A 22,593-nucleotide genomic window follows, 5' to 3' on the forward strand; every position below is an offset into this window, starting at 1 on the left:
CATTCTGCGAAGTTTGAATTTGCCCTGTAAGATTTTGCTCGATCCCATGTATGGTCTCAGATGTTAATTTTGCTACACAAATTGCGACCAGTGCAAATAATGAAATAGAATCTGACTATCTAATTATCATTTGCTAAGCATATTACACGCTTGAAAATGGCACCATGTCTCCTGTGTGAGCCCGAAATGGTCCCATATGGGGTCTGTTTTGGATCGAACATTTTTGGCCGCAGGGGGTCGGATTTGGGGTATTGGCATCAAACATTCCGCGCCGGAGACCCCCCTCGGGGGGTTCTCGGGGATCTAAGCTCTTGGGGGATTTCCGGGGGTCCTGTCACGATCTACAATTAAGACTATCCACATTCCATACTATGAATGATTCCGCTGGGAGCAACTCCTCATTCGGTCATGCACTGAGGTCGGGAAGGTCGACATGAGCACTGGCAGCGGCCGTGACCCTCTTTGTTTATTTAAAACTATATCATTCTAAGAATGGGATTACAATCTATCAGTGAGAATGTTTAACCCCTCATTCTGTACCATACCAACTTTCGCTGCGAAAGATTGAGCTTGCACCAAGTGGTCATACCTAGCCTCTGTTGAGGATCCATCAGAAAAACAACAACGGAAGGATAAGCCAAATCGTGCGAAAGAAGCGTCCAAGTGCCGAGACGCGCGATGTTACTGATATTGATAAGTGAGGCGTGAGCGCCGCGATGCGACAAAATGGCAATCTTAGAGGAACCCATTCATGTCAGCGGCATCGATTGCCACCTCGATCTCTTCCTCCGTCAGTGGGGCTAGTGGACCGTTAAAAGGTGTCAGCCGCCGTAGTCAGAGAGTGACCCATTAGTTTGATAGAGGGGAAAGGGGTGAGACTCACGGAGGTCTCCGACTGCGAGATATTCTCGCATGTGTTCAGGGTTCGAGCTTGTCCTAAACAATTATCTCCATCAGATTGGCGATGCAAGATGCACCCAGCTCGACGAGAGCATGACGTACGTCACAATCACGACGCGCTTGCTCCTCACCCATGAGAGAATCACCTGCGTGGGCGTGGCACCTAACCTATCGGCGGCAGCTTGGACAGGCTTGTCGACGGGGCCACCAGGGTATTTCGTGATGGGTCTGCGTAGTTGGTATCCATGAGATAGTTGGGGGACAAAGAGAATCAAAGAGAACCACACGCTGTGCGAACTTACGTGAGGCTGCTGTATGCTTCCACGACCACACCGTGCGAGGCGCAGTAGTCGAGCGGTTCCTTGTTCTGAGCGTAATTGTAGGGATGGAACAAGATCTGTGGACGGGATGTGAGCAAATTGTATATGCAACGTGTTAGATTGGATATTTTACCTGATTAGCGACAGGCTTGATCTTGGCTATCTTCATGAGCTGCTGCAGTTGCTCCAGCTTAAAATTGCTAACGCCGATAGTCCTGAGAATCTACTCGTTAGCTCTGTGTACCGATTATTTCCGTCGAAGGGTAAAATGCTGACTTCGCGAGATCATCCTGCTTGGCACGCTTGAATTCCCGCCCGTCCTCTGCCATATTGTGGACAATGTCAGGGCTGTGAATGAGATACAAGTCGATCTGCTTTAGCTCAAGCTGTGTTCGAAGCATCATTCTGTTATGCCATTAAGCAGTTTGCGATAAGTATGAACACCGACCTTTGACAGACTCGCCTCGAGCGATTCACGTACACCAGCTTGTCCAGACCACTTCGTAGCAACAAATAATTTGGAGCGGTCAAGGCCGCTCCGCCGAATTGCAGTCGCGACACTTTCCTCATTAGCATAATCTGTTGATAGCAAGTAAGGATGCAACTTGTAACAACTACTATTTCACTGTCCGCGTACATTGTGCCGTATCAATGTGCGAAAGCCGGCTTATATCGCTTCCAAGATGCAGTCAGTAGCGTCCTAGATGTGCCAGAGTCACATTAAACTGCGCCGTGAATACATACAGATGTGAGCTGCTGCTTACCTGGTCCTTCCACTTGGATCCGGTACCGAACGCAATGGTAGGCATCTAATTTGAGAGCGCGAGCAGCCATGGTGCTCATATTAGCGCCTAGTTTGAGTCGACAAATCAAGCTTCAAGGACGGACCTGGTTTCCATCGTTGAGGGGTAGCTTTCCAAACGGCATGGCTGGTGAAAGAGTCGGTGGCAAGTAGCAGCTCCCTCAGGCGGCCGCTCTATTTCACATATCTGTATCTCCGGCCAGGCCGGAATTTGAAACGATCCTCTCTTATTTCCGATAGTCCAGACTACTCACATTACATACTCACTATCAATTCAATAGGACGGTCCACGGGCCTGGGCGGACGACGTGCAGGACATGTCCAATGCGCAGACCGACGCAGTCGTTTGCGATGATAAATTTATTATTTGGACGGTCGACTGTGTTTTACGTATGAAAATGCTTTAATCATTAATGTGAGTTTATCACTGCATCTCAATAAACTCTCCAAACTCACCAGGAGGCCATCTCCACCGGAGTGTATTGTCCCCAGGTTCATCGGCGCTTGCAATGTCGTTCAGTCTCTCACGTGATGCAGAGGCTGTTAGTGGGGTAGAGGGCTCAGTATGATGGCCAAACAATGCGGTCTACGAGCGGCCAACAAGGTGGGGAACATGGCGAATGACTTCAAGGAGCTGCCCTGAGGGCAGATGTCGACCCGGACCTGAACAACAGCATGTCATCGTGAGTTGAAGAGTAGATAGGTCGACGGATAAAGGTGATGGAATCAGCGCCAGCGCAACATTAAGAAGCTTGACTAACGATATTCGAGTTACATGCGCATTATGAATATCAGTGCACTTTTTCGATTGTCCTACCGTCTCATTGGAAATCTACTTGCTAAGCAAGAGACAGTGCGTGAGACATTGGTATGGAAGTCTATACAGCACTCGCCTGATTTATGACGGCACAATTGAATCTCCTACCCGGTCTAAACTTGCAGTGGATGGCCGCGCATTTTGAATGGGGAGCCTATTTGCATACCAAGCCTTCATTCATCCTCCCCACATGGATGGAACGAGGGCGTCTTATATCCAGAAGACCACCCGACATCCGCGACATGAGGTGGCGCGTTACACGAGGCCGGCATTCAATATGGATAGCATTTGAAATAGTCTTCTTGGCATGGATCCAAGGTCTACAACGTTTAGGGTGACATTACGCGACTTCTTGGGATAACCTGCACGAGATGACGCTAGTGGAAACATTTGCTTGATGTTTCTAGCCAATTCAACAGAGAGCAGGGATTATAACACCAGAGACTCGGACCAATTATCAGGGCGAGCTAGCGAGAACAATGGGAGCCATTGTGATATTTCTGACAGAATATGCAAGTGATATTTCTGACAGAATATGCAAGAGAAGGCATCGGCTGAACAGGTTCCTAATGACGGCGAACAACTTCTTGTGGCGTCTGTAGAGTCGGCTGTCGACCGATTGCTGTCAGATACACGTGCATTTAATCATGAAAGAACAGCCTCTGCGTGCCGTATACGAGCTAGCGTACTAATGCGCCGGTTAAAGGCATTCTCGGAGGAGACTCTCCCTTCTCTCCCCCCCTTTCCGAAGGACTCTAGCGTATGCACACTCTTGAATGTTTGCGCGGATGCGGAAAGTCGTATACAGTAACTCACCACTGCACTACTCCCCTGCGACGAATCAGTCGTGAAAGAACAATATTCCTGCGTGCGTGAGTCCTTGCTGGGATAAAACTGGCATTGACGAAGGCAAAGTTGGTTGGCCATATACGCTTCGGAGAAGCATTCGAGTCTTCGAGCGAGAAGTCGACTTTGGCGGTACGTACTGATGCTATTCATGGAGACATTTCATACATCTTACAAATGACTACAGAAGAAGAAGCGAGAATAATAGAACACATTCAAGGCGGAACTTAGCTGAAATAATCCTCTAAGTCATCAATACGGAGCCTTATCGGAAATGCAGTCCACGGCATAGTGGGATGGTGATGCAAAGCCTGTAGGGCAATATAAGCAATGTTGATCTGAATAGACATATGCTACATACGTTTTTAGAAAATGCACGAAGAAAAACTCCTAGCGGCAAAGTACCAAGACTACGATCTCCGTGCCTTTCCTCTAGGCCTGCCCGACCGTCTAGCAGTGGTAGTCGCACTGGTATCAGCGCTACCACTGGCCGTCTGCAGGCCTTGCGACATGTTGGAAAGCCAAGAAGTACCAGCCGAGTGAAATTGAGCACGAGGGAGGGGGCCAACTGAGGTCTCCATAAGACCGCGCATGATTGAATCAATATCATCCGAAGATGGCTGTTGTTCTTCACCGACTTGAGTGCCGCGAAGTAAGATTTCCTCAAACAGCTCATCGTCTTCGAGTTGCTTCACGAGCTGCCGAAGGTTTTGCATGACGCGATCGAATATCTCTACAGAAAGCCATAAATCCGGAGGACCATTATACAGGTGAGACAGACCAACCCTTCTCCTCTTCCACAGTCTGCGGACGACGTCGTAAGAGAATGTCTTTGGGATCGGAGAGCTCCTCTCTCCGTGGCTCACATAAGTGCAAGCGTTCTTCGCATTTCCTCTCGAATTGAGCTTGGCCTAGCTCACTATCGGAAAGTGATGTTTCGTCGGCACCATACTCCGTCCCAATCGAGCTTGTTGGCGAGGATGCGCGCAGCACAGGCGGAGCGTATTGAACACTGGCAACAAAGACCGCTGGTGGCGGCATCGTGTGAATCCCTTTGATTGTGGCCAGCCGCAAAGGATAAATCGATGAATTGTGTACCGGTGGCCGAGGTCCTGGACACATCCAAATGCACACAAATAACGCGTCGCGACGCGATGATTTAAGATATAACATTCAGACATGCCTTATAAGGATTGCTTAGTCATACGCGTTCAATTTAAATTGTCGCGTCGCGTCCTCCCTTCCTTGCCCTCCTACCACCACACATCCTCTTTTTCTCGCGACACATTTCCTGCCGCCTCCTCTTTTTTTACTATCGCACTCTAGGACAGCAACAGAGATGGCCTATGTCTTCAAACGCGGTATGTAGCAATCGCCTTGTCGCTGTCGTCGTGTCTGACATTCCCTCACAGATGGGTATGTGACAACAATAACGTGTTTTCATGCGCGTAGAACGCGTTTGTTGATATCGTCGCTCATTACAGGCGCAAAGAACGCGTCCAATTTGACAAGGCACGCGTCAGGCTTGTCTTTAACACGCGTTTGCTTCCTCACATTGCTTGCAGATCACTGCTCGAATCACCAAGCTATGCTATGGCCTTGACAAGGAACATGTTGATCCCATTGGGTTGGTTTGAAGCATATTTTGGTCATAACGGGTGCCGTCTGATTTATTGTTACAAATAGTATCGCGCAGAAGGTCATTGCTGGTGTGTATCAGGGTGTGACAACGGTAGAACTTGATGTGAGTCTTGAGCTTTGCACAATAGTACTTCCGTCGTCATACATATCTTCTCCAGAACCTGGCGGCGGAGACTGCTGCATACCTTACGACAAAACACCCTGACTATGCTATTCTTGCTGCGCGCATCGCCGTCTCTAACCTACATAAAGAAACCAAGAAGAACTTCTCGGCAGTCGTCAATGATCTTTACCATTTCGGTGAATGGGAAGCACAAGATCTCAGTAATCTCTATACTAAATCTGCGTTCAGTAAATCCCAAGAACGGCCGAGCAGCTGGTATGATTTCGAAGGAGACATTTGAGATCGTCATGGCAAATGCCGAGCAGCTTGACTCTGCGATTATCTACGACCGGGACTTCAACTACAACTAGTACGTTCAAGATCTTTACAATAGCTGCTCGGGTCTCACTCGTTTGGCCCAGCTTCGGCTTCAAGACGCTTGAGCGCTCGTACCTCCTCAAGCTCAACGGCCGGGTAGTTGAGCGGCCTCAGCATATGCTTATGCGTGTCGCTGTTGGTATCCACGAATCCGATATTGAGCGCGCTATTGAGACATACACCATGATGTCGGAGCGACTCTTCACACATGCCTCGCCAACTCTCTTCAATGCTGGTACCCCTAACCAGCAACTCAGCTCATGCTTCCTCGTCTGCATGAAGGATGACTCCATTGAGGGCATCTATGACACGCTCAAGAACTGCGCTATGATCAGCAAGACTGCTGGTGGGATCGGCCTGAGCATCCACAACATTCGAGCTACTGGGTAAGTTCCGATATTGTCTGTCGTATGAACGCCCGATCTAAAAAATCACTTCAGATCGTACATTGCTGGAACAAATGGCTACTCGAATGGCATTGTCCCCATGCTTCGGGCATATGACGCGACCGCTCGATACGTCGATCAGGGAGGGAACAAGCGACCTGGAGCGTTTGCGATCTATTTAGAGCCGTGGCACGACGACATTTTTGACTTCCTCGACCTGCGCAAGAACCACGGCAAGGAGGAAGTCCGTGCGCGTGATCTCTTCTATGCGCTGTGGATTCCTGACCTTTTGTGGGTTCGCTGTTGCTATGTCTTCATCGTGACACTGATGTAAGTCCCTACTCGTTAGCATGAAACGAGTTGAGTCCCAGGGCCAGTGGTCGCTGTTCTGCCCGAACGAAGCACCTGGATTGCACGAGGTTTGGGGTGAGGAATTCGAGAGGTTGTATGAGCAGTACGAACGCGAAGGGCGCGCTCGCAGAACCATCGATGCTCACAAGCTGTGGTTTGCCATCCTTGATGCCCAAATTGAGACTGGTAACCCCTTCATGTTGTACAAGGATGCATGCAATGGTAAGCCGACCCGTTGAACAAACCGGGGACGTTGTCATTGATAGTTTTCTTAAGCCAAGTCGAACCAGAGGCATCTCGGTACAATCAAATCCTCCAATCTATGCACGGAAATTCTCGAATACTCTGCGCCTGATGAGACTGCCGTGTGCAACCTAGCCTCCCTCGCTCTTCCTTCCTTCGTTGAGAATGGGCGGTACAACTTCAATAAGCTCCACAAGGTCGCGAAGGTCGTCACTCGTAACCTCAACCGAATTATCGACGTCAACTACTACCCTATCCCTGAAGCTCGTCGATCGAACATGCGCCACCGCCCCATCGGTCTTGGGGTGCAAGGGCTCGCGGATACCTTCATGGCGCTGCGCATGCCGTTCGACTCGCTCGAGGCGCGTGAGCTCAACAAGCAAATCTTTGAGACAATCTACCACGCTGCGCTCGAGGCAAGTAGTGAGTTGGCTGCGGCAGAGGGTCCCTATGAGACCTACGAGGGAAGCCCTACTTCTCAGGGACAGCTCCAATACGATCTCTGGGGCGTTACTCCGACAGATCTTTGGGACTGGGAAAGCCTGAAGGCGAAGATCACGCGAACGGGCTTGCGGAATTCATTGCTCGTTGCTCCGATGCCCACTGCCTCGACTAGTCAGATTCTAGGCAATAATGAGTGCTTCGAGCCTTACACTAGGTATGCCGCTTCAGTGATAAATATAGACTTTGACTCACGTTTGCCTAGTAATATCTACACTCGTCGTGTGCTCGCTGGCGAGTTCCAGGTCGTTTGTCCATGGCTGCTGCGAGAACTTGTCGATCTCAAGCTTTGGGATGATAGGATGAAGAATATGATCATTGCCAACAATGGCTCCGTTCAGAACATCCCCGGAATCCCTGACGACGTCAAAGCTATCTACAAGACTGTCTGGGAAATCAGCCAGAAGAAGGTGTTGGACATGGCTGCTGACCGTGGCGCATTCATCGACCAGAGCCAGAGTCTGAACATCCACCTCCAATCGCCCACGATCCCTCAGCTCACTAGTATGCACTTCTATGGATGGAAGAAGGGATTGAAGACGGGCATGTACTACCTCCGGACGCGTCCTGCTGCTCAAGCGATCCAGTTCACTGTCGACCAGTCTATGCTGAAGGAGACGAAAGAAGTGAAGACGGCAGCCTCTGTGACGCCGAAGCGAGTTCCCATGTCGAACGGCGATGGATACGCGTCGCCTGGCCATGTGTCGATTAAGCAGGAGCCCATCACTCCCAATCTGAACAGACTCTCTGCGTCCAACCATTCCACCCAATCCTCTCCTGCGATGACAAGTTCCTCTACGTCCCTGACGGATGAAGCGGACTCCCTACCTGAAAGGGCGGCGGGTTTATCTCTCGATGAGAGGACACAGAAGGCCGCGGAGCAGGATCCTGAGTTCGCTGCTGCTCTGCAACGCCAGCGCGAGCGACAACTCGAGGAGGAGAAGTTGATGTGTTCCTTGGAGAACAAGGAGGCATGTCTGATGTGTTCCGCGTGAGTTTCGGTACTGTACGTATGCTTTCCATCGGTGGTTCCCTGCATTCTGTCTGTCATGTATTCTACACTTCGTCGCCGCTTGTGTACTACATTCTTGTTCTGAGTCTTTGTTTGTATTGTCGTATCCTGATGGTACTGTATCTCACGAATCTACGTAACTTTCATTGACTTATGGCCCCATGAACGGAGGCTTGTTCCTAAGGCGCACGGTCGCGGCAGGCAGCTTTGAAGCCATGTGAGCCTTGAACTTATACATGTAGATTATCTGCAGTACAATCACTACTACAGCGAGATCTCGGTTAGTCGTGCATACTCTTGATCAACAAGAGAACGAGTCCTCCACACATGAAGAACCATATGGTTAGCCTAAAACCCTGAGAGAGAGATTGCGTGCACAAGCGTCCTGTTGGACGAAGGAATGGCATGGAACAAGACGCGACCCGGCCTGCGACGTCCATGTTATGCGAAGACCGCAGGGCGCAGGAAGTGGCTTGATCCCTTTAATAATAATCGAATGTGTGCGAGAACGAGCGTGATGCTTTGTTGAAAAATCGTGGTGCGAGACTCTGGTCTTCATAGAGCCGATTATCGCGATGACGTTGTGAATCGTTCAGAGCGGTGCACCGTACCACCAGAGGGTGGTTACACCGACGGGGAAGGTGTAGGTCGCCTGGTAGATCGACATCGTTGAGAATGAGTCTCGGTCAGGATGGCTCCGTTTACATACCTGTTGACCACGGAATTCGATCGTAGCGGTGATATTAGTAGGGTCCCAGGATCCACTCGGTTGATCATCCCTTGGCACAACCAGCACGCATGAACTTCGGATGACGTTGCTGAACGTCATGAAATGCACTCACCAGTTCAGGACGACCAGACTGTAGCGCAGCCAATCTGTAGAATCGGTGCGGTTGGTCACGTATGCAGCCACAATCAGTCCCCAGTCGAGATCGCCGTTGACTGCAACCTCGACTCGTTGGCCGAACGGCCCGTCTGTGTCCTTGGGTAGGATTGCTTTCGACGCCTGGGCAATAGCATAGACTATCACGCAGAGATTATTAATATCAGTATCAAGAACGACGATAGGTTCAGATTGACAACGCACACTCCTGGTTGTAATTATACGTGCCATTGCTATTGACGGTCACGATGGGCCGGCAAGGCGTGCCACAGCTATCGGTACCGGGGAGCGTTGGCTGGCCGTTTCCATCGAGAGCAAGATTCCACATGGCGCCGTTCTTCGACCAGTAGTTCGGAGAACCGATAAAGCTGTGCGCGATAAAATATCAGCAATCCGCGATCAGAGATGACGGATCAGCGGCAGACTTGCATATTATCCATGTACCACTGCGTTTGACGTATTAGTGATTGTAGACGGCAGGAGGCAGTGCATCACTGACCTTGATATCGCTCCACCAATCACTGCCGAACTCGCCGGTGCACTCAGTGAAGAAGATGTCCTTGTCTGGATAGGCATCGTAGAACTCCTCCTGGTCGCTCACGCTGCCGGCGTAGCAGTGAAAGGAGACTCCCGCAAATGCGCTCGCCGCATCTTGCATCTGTAACATCCATGATATCACATTAGCTCTGGAGGATTTAACCCAACTGCCGAGATGAACGCACGAGTGTGACAGGGTAGTCAGCAGCATCATTCCAGTTGTGCTCGTAGCCAATGATGATGGTATCCGAAAAGCCGTTGGAGTCCATGAGGGAACGGAGCTGCAGACCGATGGCCGCTTCCTGCGATGCAGAGATCAAGCACGTTGGATACGTCGAGTCGCTGTTCTGGGGCTCGTTCTGCAATAAGCAACTTTAGCAATCGACATCTCATCACAGTACGACAATCTGCTCGCCTGGACTCCAATCGCGTAAACCGAGAAGCCCATGTCTGAGTAAGCCTGCAAGCATTTCAGCAGATAGCTGGCATCTGCATCAAAACCTCATCAGAGGAAATATTGATAGAAACGAGCTCCAGGCGCACAGGTATCAGTGTATTCGGACTGGAACGAACCGCCCAGCATGGTACCGCTGTCCTTCATCCATCCCGGCTAGAATGCAAACATTGTCAGCATATTGAACACAATGATTGCAGGCTGCCCTTACCGGCGACCAGGGCAAGATGTGAATCTTGAGGTAACTGTTGACGCCGGCGATATCCTGGAGGACATCATACAAATAGGAAGGAGCGGCGTTGATGTTGAAGTCGCTAAGTGAAGTGTCACCATCAGTATCATCAAAGCTGTAGACTAAAGAACGTTTCAGCAATTCCCCAAACATCTTAGGGTCGGAATGATCCGCACGCACCACTGGCGGAAAAGTCGGAAGCACCAAGGGGGACACGGATGTAGGAGAAGCCTGCGGCATCTGCGCCATCGGTAGCTATCAGGGAGTTCTGTTAGGCATATACAGAACCTGATCGAGAATAGACGCGCACGATCGAAGAGGTAGTTGATGATATCCCAGTACGTGTCCGAGTCGCTACTCTAATTCGAGATCAGTCTGAATGCACGTGAAACCAGCGGGAATGAATAATGCACCTTGAGCTCACTCAAGAGCTGCGCAGATGAATCGGCTATGAGAATGCACATTTCATGTCAGACATGCGTTTTCCGATGCGGTACTAGCAGGCGTACTCAAAGAAGCCCCAAAGCCAATCATACTCTGGTACAGCGTGGTGTCCGTCACCACAATATCCGCTGAACCAGTGGCACCAGGAGTAGTGAAGTCGATCGGGTTGGGATACAGGTTGGTATAAGTGAACAAGTCACTTCTGTCCCAGGTAGTGGACCACTGTTGTATGGCAATATGTCGGCTATGTAAGCTATGTCATAAAGCAGCGTGCAGAGGAAGCAGACGTACGACATCGTAGATCTGCTGCGCGGCAATGGGCGAGAGAAATGCAAAGCACGACGTTATCGCGTGGAATAACATCTCAGGGTATTAAATAGGCCTTAAGGACAGGCGGGGAAGGAGAGGACGAGCTGCCAGCGGGAGACAGGAATAGTGCATCGCGAGGTACGCGAGACACTTTATACTGTTCCGAGGCCGGCATAATGAACGCGTGGGCAGAAAGCAGACGTGCCATAACAATGCCAGTCGAGGGTTGTCCTGCCGGAGTTTCTGCTTGACAACGGAACGTAGGAGCCCGAAAGGGACATCTACATCAGGCCGTGATCGAATGAGAACGCAGCGGAACAGCAAATCGATGCCTCTCTTTGGTCGTCATCATTTCTCATTCAAGGTAGTGCAACTGTGACCGCAAAAGCGATATCAGCCATATCGTCAGACTAAGGGAGTGCGGCGAAAGAGCGATGACCACAACCTCAAGATGAGGGCGTCGAGATAGGTCCTATGGCGGTGTATCGCTGGTGAAGCCGCTCGAGAAGGAAGTGGGTACAACGTGCAGCACATTGCAAGCGCAGGAGCGTGGGGATTGCGCCCGTGTACCATGGGCCTGGAATTGATCGTAACTTCCGATCCGGTGACTGGCCCTCGTTGTGCTGATGCTCGGTAGTCTGAAGTCTCTCACTCTGTCGACGTCTTTCCGGGTCCCCACTCGACCATTCGATATGCAGACTGGGTCATGTTTGGCATGCTCACCGAGACGACAAGCTGCGACAAACTTCCCGGCCAAAGAATGATGCCGAGGGACCTGCAGTAGAGGACCGGAGCAAACTTCATATCATGTTGTGGCAAAATTTGCGACGCCCAAAGAGGGAGACATGTCCCGCGGAGCATCGCAATGCACGATGCCGGTTTTGCCGGGCCATGCTGAGGCTAAAAGTCCAGTCAATAAGGGCGATCATGAATGTACGGCGGACAGATCATATTGAGAACGCAAGCGACCGTATGGTACCGTGACTATGGACGCATTCGCGCGACGATGCGCAGACGGCAGCATTGCATGTACCTGACGAAGCCAGACGAGCATGCGGCAGGTGAGGACTTGCCTCAATAGGCCTGGTATTTGTGCCCATTTGTCCTCGTCGCGCTAGCCGCATTTGGCCATTTTATGCGAGTCTGGAATTCAACAATGTGTTCAGAAGAAATGCAAGAAGTGCTCTTGATAATTTTGACAGCAGTTGCTGTGAGGGTCGAGGAGCAAGGTGGAATTGATGGGACATGCCTTTCGTGGATAGAACGCAGGTGCGCGACCCTCACGTGACCGTGTAGCGCGTGCTCCATCACGGTTGGTATGTTCGCCGCACGGTCAACGGACTTGTCCTACGCGCCACGCGTTGCTGTCATTTGTGCCCCTGCAAGTCCATGTGCTGAGTGCCTTGCACCATACGCCTCATCTACTTGAACGGAAAGACTGCGACGGCCTATTGCTTTTCTGGTCACTATATCTTGCACGGTCTTTGGTCCACATGCAAAATAATCCCTACCCGCAGAAGATTGGAAGTTGGTGGCTAGCGGAGAATCTGGGATCTGGTTACTCAGGTGCACCTTCCTTCAGCTCGCGACAGACGCGCCATCCTTTTCTCACGCTCTTCCAACCTTGTCTGTTCGATTAGGCTCAATCTTTCGAGGAATAAATGTTCATACAAACCAACAGGCTGCGATCAAACTCCAGCTAAGAGACGCAGATTGCCGGACCAACCTGTTTGAGCGCTCATTCTATCCTGCGCTGCAGGGTGGTTTAGGCATGCCGTCCTATTTCGGTTGTGGCGAAGAGGGCGCATATGACTATTTGGCCATCGAGCTTCTTGGCTCAAGCCTGGATGCACTTCTCCGCCGAAGTGGAAAAGGTGTCATGGAGCTGCATAGCGTCTGCGCTATAGCAATGCAAGTGGTCAGTGTTCTTATTGCTCTTCCATGAGGATGCTGTCAAACGCTGTACACATCCTGCTTCCCGATCTGGCTCCACGTTTCAACAGATAGCCAGACTGGAGTACATGCATAAATGTGGCCTGCTGCACCGAGACATCCAACTCGGAAACTGCGTCGTCGGGCTCCCTCCAAACGACCACATCATTTACATGATAGACTTTGGCTTTTCCAAATTCTACATTGACCGGGCTACACGTTGCCACATACCCGAAAGCAAGGCAAAACGCGACTTCATCGGAAATTACTGGTTCACTTCGGTCAAAGTACACTGCAGAGGCAAAGGTGCGTGGCCCAGTCGCTCCGATGCCTCGGAAGTACACGAACTATATTAGCTGACGCCTTATCATGCGCCCGTAGTGCCATCACGGCGAGACGACCTAGAAGCTGTCGCACTCATGCTCATTCATCTACTCACCCCAGGCGGGCTTAGCTGGACACGGAACGGCGTCCCCAAGACAGATGCCGCACACGAGCGTCTTATGCAGGAGAAGCGGAACGCGCGCCCGGAGACCCTCTGCCATGGCCTACCAGATGAATTTGAGGACTTTCTTCGGTATTGCAGGCGGCTGAAATTCGCAGAGCGCCCCGACTACGCGATGTGGATAGATCGATTCAGGCAGTTGGCATCTGACAGAGGCTATGGACGCAGCTCATCCTTTGTTTGGCCTCCGAAGAACCCTAAGGTCCGTTCACGAACATGGCTCATCAGGACACTCGCACTGACTTGACATAGCCTGCGGTGCCAGTAGCGTTGCAGCCAAAACGACCGGTGCCAGTTAACGACGTAATCGAGGGCATGCTCCGCGAGCTGGCCAAGCTCAATCTGAACGACGAGTGTCGGCGTGTCCTCGTGGAGCGCAATGCGATTGTGAACGTCGTGCATCAGGACAAGGGAAATGCCAAGAAGCCTGTGGAAGTGATCGTCATCAGTAGCGACGATGAGAATGATCCCCACGGAGCACCCGCTGCAGTGCGATGGCCGAAGGCGATCCAGCTGAGAAAGCTGGCGCATACCGTGCCAGACGCGACCAACAACGCCGCACTCGCGCGCGTCGTGCAGGAACTCGTCGGGATCCTCCACGAGACGCACTCCCGGACACTCACGAGGGAAGCCTTCGCGGTCCTGGATGCGCTACACAAGCAGCTAGTAGACCCTTCCACGCGCGTGCAGCCCACGCGCGCGTCGCGCCGGCAAAATGGCGACGAGGGCATGCCGCAACCTGCCCATATGAAGATAACCAAGCTGGTCTCCCTGCGGCGGAACGTGGCGAAGGCAGGGAGCAGTAAAGAGCTCGCGCAGATGGTGGAGGAATTCAGCACTGTCATCGATAAGAGCAACGGGCGGACAGTGACGAAAGACGCATTTGGCTTCCTGGACGGGCTCGCCACCAAGCTGAAGACGATGGCTTAGCTCTCTCATTGTGGACCTTTCGGACACTACTGGCATCGATCTGATCATCCATTGAATCTCGGGCAGAATCTAGAGTTCAGGGTTGTGTGTAGCACATGTCCTTCAGGATGCCTGTTTTATTATTTGTTGTGTAGCATGTTGCATCAGCTTGGCGATTATTGTCCACACAACAAGACCGCTCCCTAAGTCGCTCCTCTTGGGCAACTGTGTCACAAAACTCCCCAAGCCGCCTCGCTCCGTCGGCTGTTTGTGTTTGGTTCCTCGTGGTGTCAGAAGGTGCAAGGACGGGTGAAACAAAATAGATCACGATCCCCCACTAAATGCGATGATGATAAATCAGACGTCAGCACGTCGTTCTGGCATAGAATGCTGATAAGGCGCAACAAGACCGACAAGGAAGACACTAAGACAGAGATGGGATGGTCGAACTTGCTCATTACAATGTCTGACCCTGTCATTGCAGCAAGTCATGCTTGCCCTCGAATTTTAATGTGGGAGACAAGGCCTGAGACAATGCGTTTAGGGAGACTGTCTCGGAGGATGTTTTTCAAAAGCACTGTTAGCGCACCTCCGCGAGATAAAAGAATCCGCCAAGCAACCAATCAAATTCGCATGAATTTGATTGGATCCTATTACGTATCAGGCTCATCTTCTCTCGATTAGTTGAAGCACGACGATCGTGGCAATTGTGCGTGACTGAGATTTTCAAGGGACGCCAGCGAGCGCGAGACCTGAGGGAGCTGCAGCAAGACCTATCGACTGCGCAGCATGTGAATGCACCAGCATTGTACGAGATGGCGTGTGTTGCAGGGGCATCTTCACTGACTGGTTGGGGGAGAACAGCGACCAAAACGTTGAGGGCGACCACAAGCGAGCCTCGTTCCGCGCACATTTGTGCCCTCGCACTTTGCATAAGTAAGCGGAGAGCTTCTTAGATACGAGCAGCACCACAAAAGCTTTTATCAGATTTCCCGGTTGCGTGGCGATTGGCGATGTGCAGCACAGGAGCAGCATTCCTGACGTGTAGATCGGCCGGGAAGCACGCCCCGCTGTATCCGAACTTCCCCAATGGGTCCGCCGCAGACACGATGTTCGCTTAATAGTCGTCGAGATGCACAACGCGAGGCTCGGCACATAGCAAGCAGCAAGCAAGTGGATCGAGTTGTAGCGCGCCTTCCCTAAGCTGTCTGGCTATGAGAAGCTATCTTTCGTGAGAAACCTTGCCACTTGGGAAGGGTTTCCTAGTCAAAAAAAATTGGGGGGACATGGGAGTCGACGAGCGGTCGAGACCATGTCGGGCGGTGCTGGATGGCGTGAGATTGAAGTCAGAGTTCGCAAGCACCAGGATTGATATTGAGGACGTGCCTTCTGGTGCAGTGGAAGAACGATGTAGGTGTCAATGCTATGCGGCGTCTCCAGTCTTAAGCGACGTGATAATGGTGGCGGTGCACGAGCGGTATGGGTCAGTCCATCGCGTCGATCACGACGCATCGAGCGCTTTCGGACGGGGAGGACAAACTGAAGGGATGCAGCGATATTTGCCGACGAGTGCTCCCAAGGCGAGACATTTTCCGCATCGGATGAGGCCGGTAGGAGTAGCGACTGAAGCTTATTGCAGAGCAAGCGCGGAGCCGTATTAGGATATCCGGAGCCCGCGGAGATTGAAGGAATTGTCTCGTCTGCCCTCGGGAGACCAAGCCGTACGAGAAAAGGATGGCCAATCTATTTGAACGTTGCGTTCTGCCCTGCTGCATGAGATCAACGAGACTTCAAGTGCTGGGATCCACATTTGATCGCTACAGATATCTGGATCCGCACGGCAGAGTTCCCAACATGATACACAAATCGAAGATCCGCGAGAGCAGACGTGAGCGTTCTCAATGTCCCAGAGAAGCCACGGAAATAGCAAGCCCCCGATGCGCGAATTGGGCGGCCTTGTCAGCCACGTCTGACGACTCTGAAGGACAAGTCATAGCGCTTTCTTGGAACTATGTCCCGTTTTTATGGAACGAGAGAAGGTCCTTGCTCTTCGGCGTATTAGTGGTCGACGATGGGCGTTTATCAATACATCCATTTGGCAGCTTCTGGGAAAGTGTCCGCAGACAGGTGGTTTCTAGAGTAAGCAGGCACGTTCAATGGGGGTAGAAGAGGCGTGAATGCACACCTGACATGGCGATTGGTGGTCAATGTTTCCCCAGTAAGCCTCTTACCAGAAAGATTGCTCCGGAAGGTGGCGTCAATTCATAGCGTAGCGGGATTGTTGCATTTGATAGGAGGATTAAGATACATAGGGAGAAACGAGGGATCAGCGTGCCGTCGAGTGACGATCATGCCATTACAGCGAGGGACTGGGGGGAGAACTAAGCGAGACACGACTACAGCGACTGGGACAGACTGGCCAGGGCACGTGAACGACGCGCGGAAAAAAATTGCGAGGGTGCCAGCGGAAGTCGTTCGACAGAGGGCGACCTCGAGCGGACTGGAACGGGGGCTAATTAGTATGTTTGTCGGGGAGATTCGAAGGAGGTGGTCCGAGCACTGCGGGCGACACCCAGGAGATGCGCCAAGTTGCCCCAACGGACAGATCGAGTCGGCAAGCGCCGCTCGTAGATCTCCTTCTTATAAAACTCTACCACCTCCCCCGCCGCGCTTTTCTTCGCCTCTGTCCTTTCCCTTTATTTAAAGACGGGCAGGCCTCCATCCATCCCGTCCATCGAGCCCGCCATGGCCAAGGATACTTGCGATTCCAGGATCACCGTCGAGCAGACCCCCTTTCCCATCCCCGACCTCACCATAAAAGACCTGCTTTCCGTCATCCCGTACGTATTGTATTCTTCACCACTCGTGACCAGCCGAGGTCTTACAGTTACCCCTCCTGCTTAGCGCCCATTGTCACAAGCGGTCGGCCATCAGGTCCATGAGCTATGTGTGAGTCCACACGTCTTTTCGCATCGGACGAGGCATGACACCCCTGGGATCTGCTTGCAGCGTCTACGATTTCTTCCTGATTTTCTGCATCTACAAGCTGGCCGTCTTCCTCGATGCACGCATCTCTCCCGAGTTCATCAGCCTTCCCAGCCCGTACCTCTACTCTTTCGCGCGTTTCGTCTTGTGGTCGCTGTACGGCTTTGCCAACGGCCTCGTCGCGACCGGACTCTGGGTGCTTGCCCATGAATGCGGTCATCAGGCATTCTCCGAGTCGAAGGCCCTCAACAATGCTATTGGCTGGGTCCTGCACTCTGGGTACGCACGCGTGCATTCCGCTCTCCGCAGGACGCGTCATGACATGTGATCGTATTGCCTCTCATAATTTAGACTCGGTGTCCCTTACCACTCTTGGCGCATCACTCACGCGAAGCATCATGCATCCACTGGCCACATGACGCAAGACCAGGTCTTCATTCCGAAGACCCGTTCGCAGCTCGGCTTGCCCGCATTTGATGCCGCGAAGGAGGACTTGTACGGCGCTAGTGTCAATGGCGAGGTCCAGCGCGAGCTCTGGGAGGCGATGGGCGACTCTCCGATTGGTGCTGCCCTTGGAGCTGCCAGCTACCTGGTAAGCGATCTTTTCTGTATTGCACATGCAGTGTATAACATAGTCGATGAACAGCTTTTTGGCTGGTGGTTGTACATTGGCATGAATGCATCAGGGCAGAAGAATTACCCTTCTAACACCAATCGTGAGTCGATCATTCGTGCTCCTCGTCCGCTCCCTCTCATCAAATAGTGCACAGATTTCAATCCGTCGGCTATGATGTTTGCGCCCCATCACCGCGATCAGATCCTCATCTCTGACCTCGGCATCGTGATCTGGCTCGCCGCAGTCATTACTGCTATCTACCATTATGGCTTCCTTGAGGTCTTCCGGGTCTACCTCGTTCCGTATCTCTGGTGCGTCACATTCTCGGAGCTCTGGTATCGCGACGACTTACCATGAATCGTTGTAGGGTGAATCACTGGCTTGTCCTTATCACCTTCCTGCAACACACGGACCCCTTGCTTCCGCATTACCGCGCCCCCGAGTTCACATTTCCTCGCGGTGCCCTCACAACGCTCGACCGCAACTTGCTTGGCGACTGCGGCAGCATCATGGGCTGGCTCGGCGCGCATCTGACGCATGGCATCTCCGAGACCCACGTCGCGCACCATGTCGCGAGTAAGATCCCACACTACCATGCGTACGTGATTTCCATTGCTCGCATGAAAAGGTGTTCGAATCTAACTCTGGCTGTCCAGTTGGGAGGCGAACGATATTCTTCATGCCAGGCTGAGGCAGGCCGGGCTTGTACCCTTGAAGGGCCGTCCAGGTGGCTGGGCTGAGATGTACAGGGTGTTCAAGGAGTGCAAGGTCAGTGACGACTGCATTTGTTCTTTACGACGCGTTCTGACTTCGACGACTACTCAGTTCGTCGAGGATGAGGGAAATATCATCTTCTACAAGAACGCACACGGCCTCGCGTCGACGCGCCCCGTGGTCATCGATAGCAACGTTAGCGACTCGGGTATTGAATTCGACAAGGACGCATGAGCGGCCAACGGCCTGTCGCCCAACTTTTGTTCAAACCCCCGCTTGTTGCTTGCTTTCGCTGCATGTCATCTGTATAATACTCGATGTCTCTATTTACCTCGTCGTTGTCGCTCTCGTTGGCACTGATAGGTCGTCTGTGCACGTTCTCGCTGGGAGGATACGCGCGCGGAGGAGTGGGACTAATCATCCGAGTTCAAAACGGTTCTTCCGCTGTGTGTACCGTGTCAGCTGGTGCTTGGCGCTGTACGCATAGATCATAGAGGTCTTGTAGAGTGGAGATTGTCAATAGGAGAAATGACCAAACCACTTGAACAGCGTGAACTTGTATGAGGAGCGAGCTCTGCATCGATAGTGGGAGCCAGCGATGGTACTTGACCTTTGACAAAGAGAGTGCCCGCGACCTCGCGACTTGTGTGAAAAATGGGAAGAGCGCAGCGACAAACAGCAGCAATATATGGCTGTCAAATGCGCAGGCTGCATTTTGGTCATGCACAAATGTCATACCAGTAAGAGAACAGAGAACATGATGAGAGAGACACACGCCAGTCGCCAGAACAAGAGGGGACCGCCCAACCTCGCGCAGGAATGCGATGCTAGCGAGCGACACGTCTACTCCTCTTCTTCCTCCTGCTCCTGCTCTCCTTCTCCCTCTTCCTCCTCCTCCTCCCGTGCCGCCTCAACTACCGCCGTCGCGATCCGGTCGAGATCCCGCTGGCCGTCCTGGCTTATCCGGCGGCCACCGTTGTCGGACTTCTCGAGCACGCCGATTTTCTCGAGCGATTGGCAGACCTTGCGCTGCACGGACGCGGAGCAGTTGGCGTGGTGCGAGGGACGGTTGCCCCGCCGGTTGCGGCCTCCGTGCAGCTTTGTGAGCGCGCCGATGCCGACGTCTTTGCGGAGGTAGATGTGTCGCGCGACCGCAGCTGCAATGCACACGTTAGATAGGTACAAGGGCCGAAATAGAAAGCGGGATGCGGGGTGGGTACGGACCTGCGCGGATGTAGTACCAGTCGGGGTCATATGGTGCGAGCTCTTTGAATGAGCCGGTTTTCACGATGTCGACCCAGGTGGGCACCTCGAGCTTGCCTGATCGCTTGAGGTGGGATGCATATGCTGCAATAAAGGCCTCCGCGCTGTGTGCATAAGTCCGAGGTCAGATTTCGCTTCCCAGGCCCAACCTCCGCGCAGTTGGCGCGTACCTGATGTCTCGTACGCCCGGCATTTTGTAGAGAGGGAATAAGCTGCCTTGGAAAGCGAGGAGGGGAGTGGCGAGCGCGACGTTGCCGGCGGGTAGACTGGCGTGGACGGTGTAAATTGAGTTTGAAGCCAGACATCCGGATCTGTGCAGTTCTGTGCTTAGTCAGCAGTTGCTGTTGTTTGCGGGCTTTGCAATGATTTGCTCTCCCCATTAGCGTCTTTCCTCCCCTCCAGCCTCATACTTGGCCTTGGCAGTTTTACGAACAAAATCTTTTCCGTTAACTAGCACTGGTCATCCTTATGGCGGTGCTCAAGCTGTGCGACATGGATCGGTTAAGCAAGGGTGGCGATTGAGCGGGAGTCTGGGCGCGCTCATAAGTTCCCACGCCCCACGCATATGTCCAGCGCTTACCTCATTGTGGCTCATTGTAAAGTTCTCCTGACTCCCAAATACCACCAGGCTGTCCGCCCTTGCGTCGATATGCTGCTCTATGCACCCTCCTATGATTGTTCATCCGACTCTACTATCACCGTCAATGCTCTCCCTCCAGAGCTGCTCATCGAAATTTTCCAGTATTGCGTCCAGGGCCTCGACGACGACCTCGTGCCGCTTACCCTAGCCAGCGTTTGTCGGTATTGGCATGATGTCGCCCATACATCTCCATCGGTGTGGCAGCACATCTTTCTGAGTGACAGGCGCAAGGTTGCGACATCCCATGCCCAGGTCTCGCGGTGGTTGGACCTATCAGCGGCCCTGCCAATCCACATCCACGTTGGACTCCCGTCGGCGGACTTGCTGCTACCACTGATGTCGCCGCTCTTGCCCGCCATCTCTCGGTGGCAGAGGTGCACCATCAGAATAGCCCAGCACGAAGAAAGCGTACTGCTCCTTCCGGATGCCTGTAAGATGTCTGTCAAACATCTGACGGTCAAGATCAAAGGCGTGCACGATGATCTGCTCGAAAGTTCGCCTCCATCGCCAAACATATTCGTCATCGACAGCTTGCCGGACCTCGAGATGCACATGTCTCTGCTCGATCTACCCCTTCGTCAGCACATCGCGCCGCTCTCCTTCACCTCTCTCACCATCAAGGAGTCCCTCGATGTCTGCACCGATCCTACACGCATCCTGCAGTTCATTTCCGCCTTCCCCGCATTGCAAGAGCTCAACTTTAAAGGCTTCCCGCCCGATGGTTTCTCCGAGTCCGACACGTTCAAGCCGCCGATCGTTAACCTGTTGCAGCTGCGCGTGCTCGTTTTGCGGAGCACCTGTGCTGTGCGCGTGCTTCTTTCACATATCCACGCGCCTGCGCTCGAGGAACTCTACATCAAGCACACGAACATCGACTTCGAGATGCAGAACGATCCGTACCACGGGCTCACCGAGGAGGGCGATAGCGAGGACGAGGCGCACGACTTCTCGCAGTCGCCATGGAGCGACCACGCGACGGGCATGGGCCTGCGCTCGCTCATCCGTCGGAGTAATCCCCCGTTACGGATATTGCATATGGATTATGCGGACATGAGAACGAAGGACTTCAAATGGTGCTTTGACCGGTTGGAGACGTTGGAGAAATTCTTTATTGTCGCGTCTGATATGTCGGACAAGGCGATCAGTCTGCTTGCTCCTACCGAGATAGGAGGCTCGGCAGCAGGCATGGACGTCCCTCACGCTGCGATACCGATGCCGGATGGTGGCATGAAGCGAGTACGGATGCCCAAGTTGACGAGCTTGGAGCTGTGGAACTGCCAAAGGTTGAGCGGTGACGCGATAGTGGAGGCGCTGCGTGACCGCGTTCAATATACGGACGATGCTTCACGCGCGGACTGTGGGGTCGACACGTTGAAGGATGCGTGTGTCGTAGGGTGTGCTGGCTTTTCGGCGCGGCATGCTCTTTCTCTGTCGCCTGTGCTTGGGACCCGATTACATTTGTCTGGGTTGGATGGGACATTGTATCATCGAGGTTGACCGTGGGACAATTGTCATCGTAACAGCAGGCATTGTGCATTGTATCTAGTATCCCGTAGAGAATTTCCTGTCGCATTGTATTGTCTACTTATAATCTATCGCATGCTTCACGTATACATAGAACGCTTCAAAGTATCGCTACGAGATTTTGTACTGATATTCCGTACGTTTCATAACCTGCACTGTTCTGGTCGTGTGCATAAAACTTAGACTGCCATGGGCATCAATATGTTATTAGAGAAACGCCACAAAGCCGATAATGCGAATTGGACAACCGGCAATCCGGTTATTTCGCAGAATGAATTACGATCCCTTAAGCGAGATTGCAAGTGCAAGAACGAGATGGCCCTGATCTCGCTTCGTGCTGCTCTGT

General features: G+C 52.4%; 10 protein-coding genes across 10 annotated transcripts; 5 read left to right on the plus strand and 5 right to left on the minus strand.

The window, feature by feature from the left end:
- Window positions 1–538: 538 nt before the first annotated feature.
- On the minus strand, window positions 539–2,029 carry LAESUDRAFT_740466 (Aldo/keto reductase; the record flags this gene model as incomplete). The annotated part of the gene is made up of 9 exons (XM_040911081.1): window positions 539–800; window positions 884–936; window positions 1,003–1,128; window positions 1,203–1,297; window positions 1,354–1,435; window positions 1,497–1,606; window positions 1,669–1,799; window positions 1,858–1,886; window positions 1,947–2,029. The coding sequence occupies 9 exons, from the start codon at window positions 2,027–2,029 to the stop codon at window positions 736–738; spliced, it is 774 nt and encodes a 257-aa protein (XP_040769469.1). The 3' UTR covers window positions 539–735.
- Window positions 2,030–3,236: 1,207 nt separating this feature from the next.
- Window positions 3,237–4,122, minus strand: LAESUDRAFT_153834 (uncharacterized protein). The gene is made up of 3 exons (XM_040901373.1): window positions 4,047–4,122; window positions 3,510–3,996; window positions 3,237–3,447 (listed from the first exon to the last, which is right to left on the minus strand). The coding sequence occupies exons 2-3, from the start codon at window positions 3,836–3,838 to the stop codon at window positions 3,297–3,299; spliced, it is 480 nt and encodes a 159-aa protein (XP_040769470.1). The 5' UTR covers window positions 3,839–3,996; window positions 4,047–4,122; the 3' UTR covers window positions 3,237–3,296.
- Window positions 3,814–4,772, minus strand: LAESUDRAFT_669943 (uncharacterized protein). The gene is made up of 3 exons (XM_040905418.1): window positions 4,471–4,772; window positions 4,047–4,418; window positions 3,814–3,996 (listed from the first exon to the last, which is right to left on the minus strand). Exons 1-2 carry the CDS (start codon window positions 4,724–4,726, stop codon window positions 4,096–4,098), a joined length of 579 nt encoding a protein of 192 aa, XP_040769471.1. The 5' UTR covers window positions 4,727–4,772; the 3' UTR covers window positions 3,814–3,996; window positions 4,047–4,095.
- A 252-nt stretch (window positions 4,773–5,024) lies between these two features.
- On the plus strand, window positions 5,025–8,283 carry LAESUDRAFT_641195 (ribonucleotide reductase alpha subunit; the record flags this gene model as incomplete). The annotated part of the gene is made up of 11 exons (XM_040903646.1): window positions 5,025–5,050; window positions 5,170–5,203; window positions 5,251–5,312; window positions 5,372–5,429; window positions 5,485–5,626; window positions 5,679–5,799; window positions 5,852–6,193; window positions 6,248–6,484; window positions 6,543–6,766; window positions 6,821–7,445; window positions 7,494–8,283. 11 exons carry the CDS (start codon window positions 5,025–5,027, stop codon window positions 8,281–8,283), a joined length of 2,661 nt encoding a protein of 886 aa, XP_040769472.1.
- Window positions 8,284–8,587: 304 nt separating this feature from the next.
- On the minus strand, window positions 8,588–11,510 carry LAESUDRAFT_153860 (glycoside hydrolase family 30 protein). Its single transcript, XM_040901374.1, has 15 exons — window positions 11,142–11,510; window positions 10,916–11,072; window positions 10,820–10,854; window positions 10,717–10,765; window positions 10,587–10,661; window positions 10,386–10,528; window positions 10,264–10,330; window positions 10,136–10,209; window positions 9,906–10,079; window positions 9,683–9,841; window positions 9,613–9,629; window positions 9,388–9,551; window positions 9,143–9,323; window positions 9,010–9,079; window positions 8,588–8,952 (listed from the first exon to the last, which is right to left on the minus strand). Exons 1-15 carry the CDS (start codon window positions 11,211–11,213, stop codon window positions 8,893–8,895), a joined length of 1,497 nt encoding a protein of 498 aa, XP_040769473.1. The 5' UTR covers window positions 11,214–11,510; the 3' UTR covers window positions 8,588–8,892.
- A 985-nt stretch (window positions 11,511–12,495) lies between these two features.
- On the plus strand, window positions 12,496–14,828 carry LAESUDRAFT_669947 (CK1/CK1 protein kinase). Its single transcript, XM_040905419.1, has 5 exons — window positions 12,496–12,725; window positions 12,800–13,077; window positions 13,163–13,397; window positions 13,473–13,798; window positions 13,849–14,828. The coding sequence occupies exons 1-5, from the start codon at window positions 12,653–12,655 to the stop codon at window positions 14,524–14,526; spliced, it is 1,590 nt and encodes a 529-aa protein (XP_040769474.1). The 5' UTR covers window positions 12,496–12,652; the 3' UTR covers window positions 14,527–14,828.
- Window positions 14,829–16,128: 1,300 nt separating this feature from the next.
- Window positions 16,129–17,378, plus strand: LAESUDRAFT_153984 (uncharacterized protein). Its single transcript, XM_040901375.1, has 2 exons — window positions 16,129–16,632; window positions 16,691–17,378. The coding sequence occupies exons 1-2, from the start codon at window positions 16,240–16,242 to the stop codon at window positions 17,207–17,209; spliced, it is 912 nt and encodes a 303-aa protein (XP_040769475.1). The 5' UTR covers window positions 16,129–16,239; the 3' UTR covers window positions 17,210–17,378.
- LAESUDRAFT_669952 (delta12-fatty acid desaturase) lies at window positions 16,984–19,373 on the plus strand. Its single transcript, XM_040905420.1, has 9 exons — window positions 16,984–17,345; window positions 17,410–17,454; window positions 17,515–17,769; window positions 17,842–18,082; window positions 18,137–18,206; window positions 18,261–18,417; window positions 18,474–18,704; window positions 18,763–18,874; window positions 18,932–19,373. The coding sequence occupies exons 1-9, from the start codon at window positions 17,251–17,253 to the stop codon at window positions 19,052–19,054; spliced, it is 1,329 nt and encodes a 442-aa protein (XP_040769476.1). The 5' UTR covers window positions 16,984–17,250; the 3' UTR covers window positions 19,055–19,373.
- On the minus strand, window positions 19,371–20,487 carry LAESUDRAFT_669955 (40S ribosomal protein S19). The gene is made up of 3 exons (XM_040905421.1): window positions 20,254–20,487; window positions 20,045–20,187; window positions 19,371–19,977 (listed from the first exon to the last, which is right to left on the minus strand). The coding sequence occupies exons 1-3, from the start codon at window positions 20,274–20,276 to the stop codon at window positions 19,664–19,666; spliced, it is 480 nt and encodes a 159-aa protein (XP_040769477.1). The 5' UTR covers window positions 20,277–20,487; the 3' UTR covers window positions 19,371–19,663.
- Window positions 20,487–22,418, plus strand: LAESUDRAFT_719766 (uncharacterized protein). The gene has a single exon (XM_040907691.1). The coding sequence runs from the start codon at window positions 20,649–20,651 to the stop codon at window positions 22,218–22,220; it is 1,572 nt and encodes a 523-aa protein (XP_040769478.1). The 5' UTR covers window positions 20,487–20,648; the 3' UTR covers window positions 22,221–22,418.
- The last annotated feature ends 175 nt before the right edge of the window (window positions 22,419–22,593 follow it).

The sequence above is a fragment of the Laetiporus sulphureus genome (assembly GCF_001632365.1).
Source record: "Laetiporus sulphureus 93-53 unplaced genomic scaffold LAESUscaffold_2, whole genome shotgun sequence".
NCBI lineage: Eukaryota > Fungi > Basidiomycota > Agaricomycetes > Polyporales > Laetiporaceae > Laetiporus > Laetiporus sulphureus.

Coding starts and splice junctions, on each gene's coding strand:
- LAESUDRAFT_153834 (XM_040901373.1), bottom strand. CDS start 3,838: ATGAATAGCATCAGTACGTACCGCCAAAGTCGACTTCTCGCTCGAAGA. Junction 3,448..3,509: donor AGTACGCTAGCTCGTATACG/GCACGCAGAGGC, acceptor ATCGGTCGACAG/CCGACTCTACAGACGCCACA.
- LAESUDRAFT_153860 (XM_040901374.1), bottom strand. CDS start 11,213: ATGTTATTCCACGCGATAACGTCGTGCTTTGCATTTCTCTCGCCCATT. Junction 10,331..10,385: donor ACATCTTGCCCTGGTCGCCG/GTAAGGGCAGCC, acceptor TTTGCATTCTAG/CCGGGATGGATGAAGGACAG. Junction 9,080..9,142: donor AGTCTGGTCGTCCTGAACTG/GTGAGTGCATTT, acceptor GGTTGTGCCAAG/GGATGATCAACCGAGTGGAT.
- LAESUDRAFT_669955 (XM_040905421.1), bottom strand. CDS start 20,276: ATGCCGGGCGTACGAGACATCAG. Junction 20,188..20,253: donor CCGGGCGTACGAGACATCAG/GTACGCGCCAAC, acceptor TTATGCACACAG/CGCGGAGGCCTTTATTGCAG. Junction 19,978..20,044: donor CTGGTACTACATCCGCGCAG/GTCCGTACCCAC, acceptor TGTGCATTGCAG/CTGCGGTCGCGCGACACATC.
- LAESUDRAFT_719766 (XM_040907691.1), top strand. CDS start 20,649: ATGTCCAGCGCTTACCTCATTGTGGCTCATTGTAAAGTTCTCCTGACT.
- LAESUDRAFT_153984 (XM_040901375.1), top strand. CDS start 16,240: ATGGCCAATCTATTTGAACGTTGCGTTCTGCCCTGCTGCATGAGATCA. Junction 16,633..16,690: donor GGGAAAGTGTCCGCAGACAG/GTGGTTTCTAGA, acceptor GTGAATGCACAC/CTGACATGGCGATTGGTGGT.
- LAESUDRAFT_669947 (XM_040905419.1), top strand. CDS start 12,653: ATGCAAAATAATCCCTACCCGCAGAAGATTGGAAGTTGGTGGCTAGCG. Junction 12,726..12,799: donor TCTGGGATCTGGTTACTCAG/GTGCACCTTCCT, acceptor CTGTTCGATTAG/GCTCAATCTTTCGAGGAATA. Junction 13,799..13,848: donor GGCCTCCGAAGAACCCTAAG/GTCCGTTCACGA, acceptor GACTTGACATAG/CCTGCGGTGCCAGTAGCGTT.
- LAESUDRAFT_669943 (XM_040905418.1), bottom strand. CDS start 4,726: ATGCCGCCACCAGCGGTCTTTGTTGCCAGTGTTCAATACGCTCCGCCT. Junction 4,419..4,470: donor GACTGTGGAAGAGGAGAAGG/GTTGGTCTGTCT, acceptor GGCTTTCTGTAG/AGATATTCGATCGCGTCATG.
- LAESUDRAFT_669952 (XM_040905420.1), top strand. CDS start 17,251: ATGGCCAAGGATACTTGCGATTCCAGGATCACCGTCGAGCAGACCCCC. Junction 17,346..17,409: donor GACCTGCTTTCCGTCATCCC/GTACGTATTGTA, acceptor CCTCCTGCTTAG/CGCCCATTGTCACAAGCGGT. Junction 18,875..18,931: donor GGGTGTTCAAGGAGTGCAAG/GTCAGTGACGAC, acceptor ACGACTACTCAG/TTCGTCGAGGATGAGGGAAA.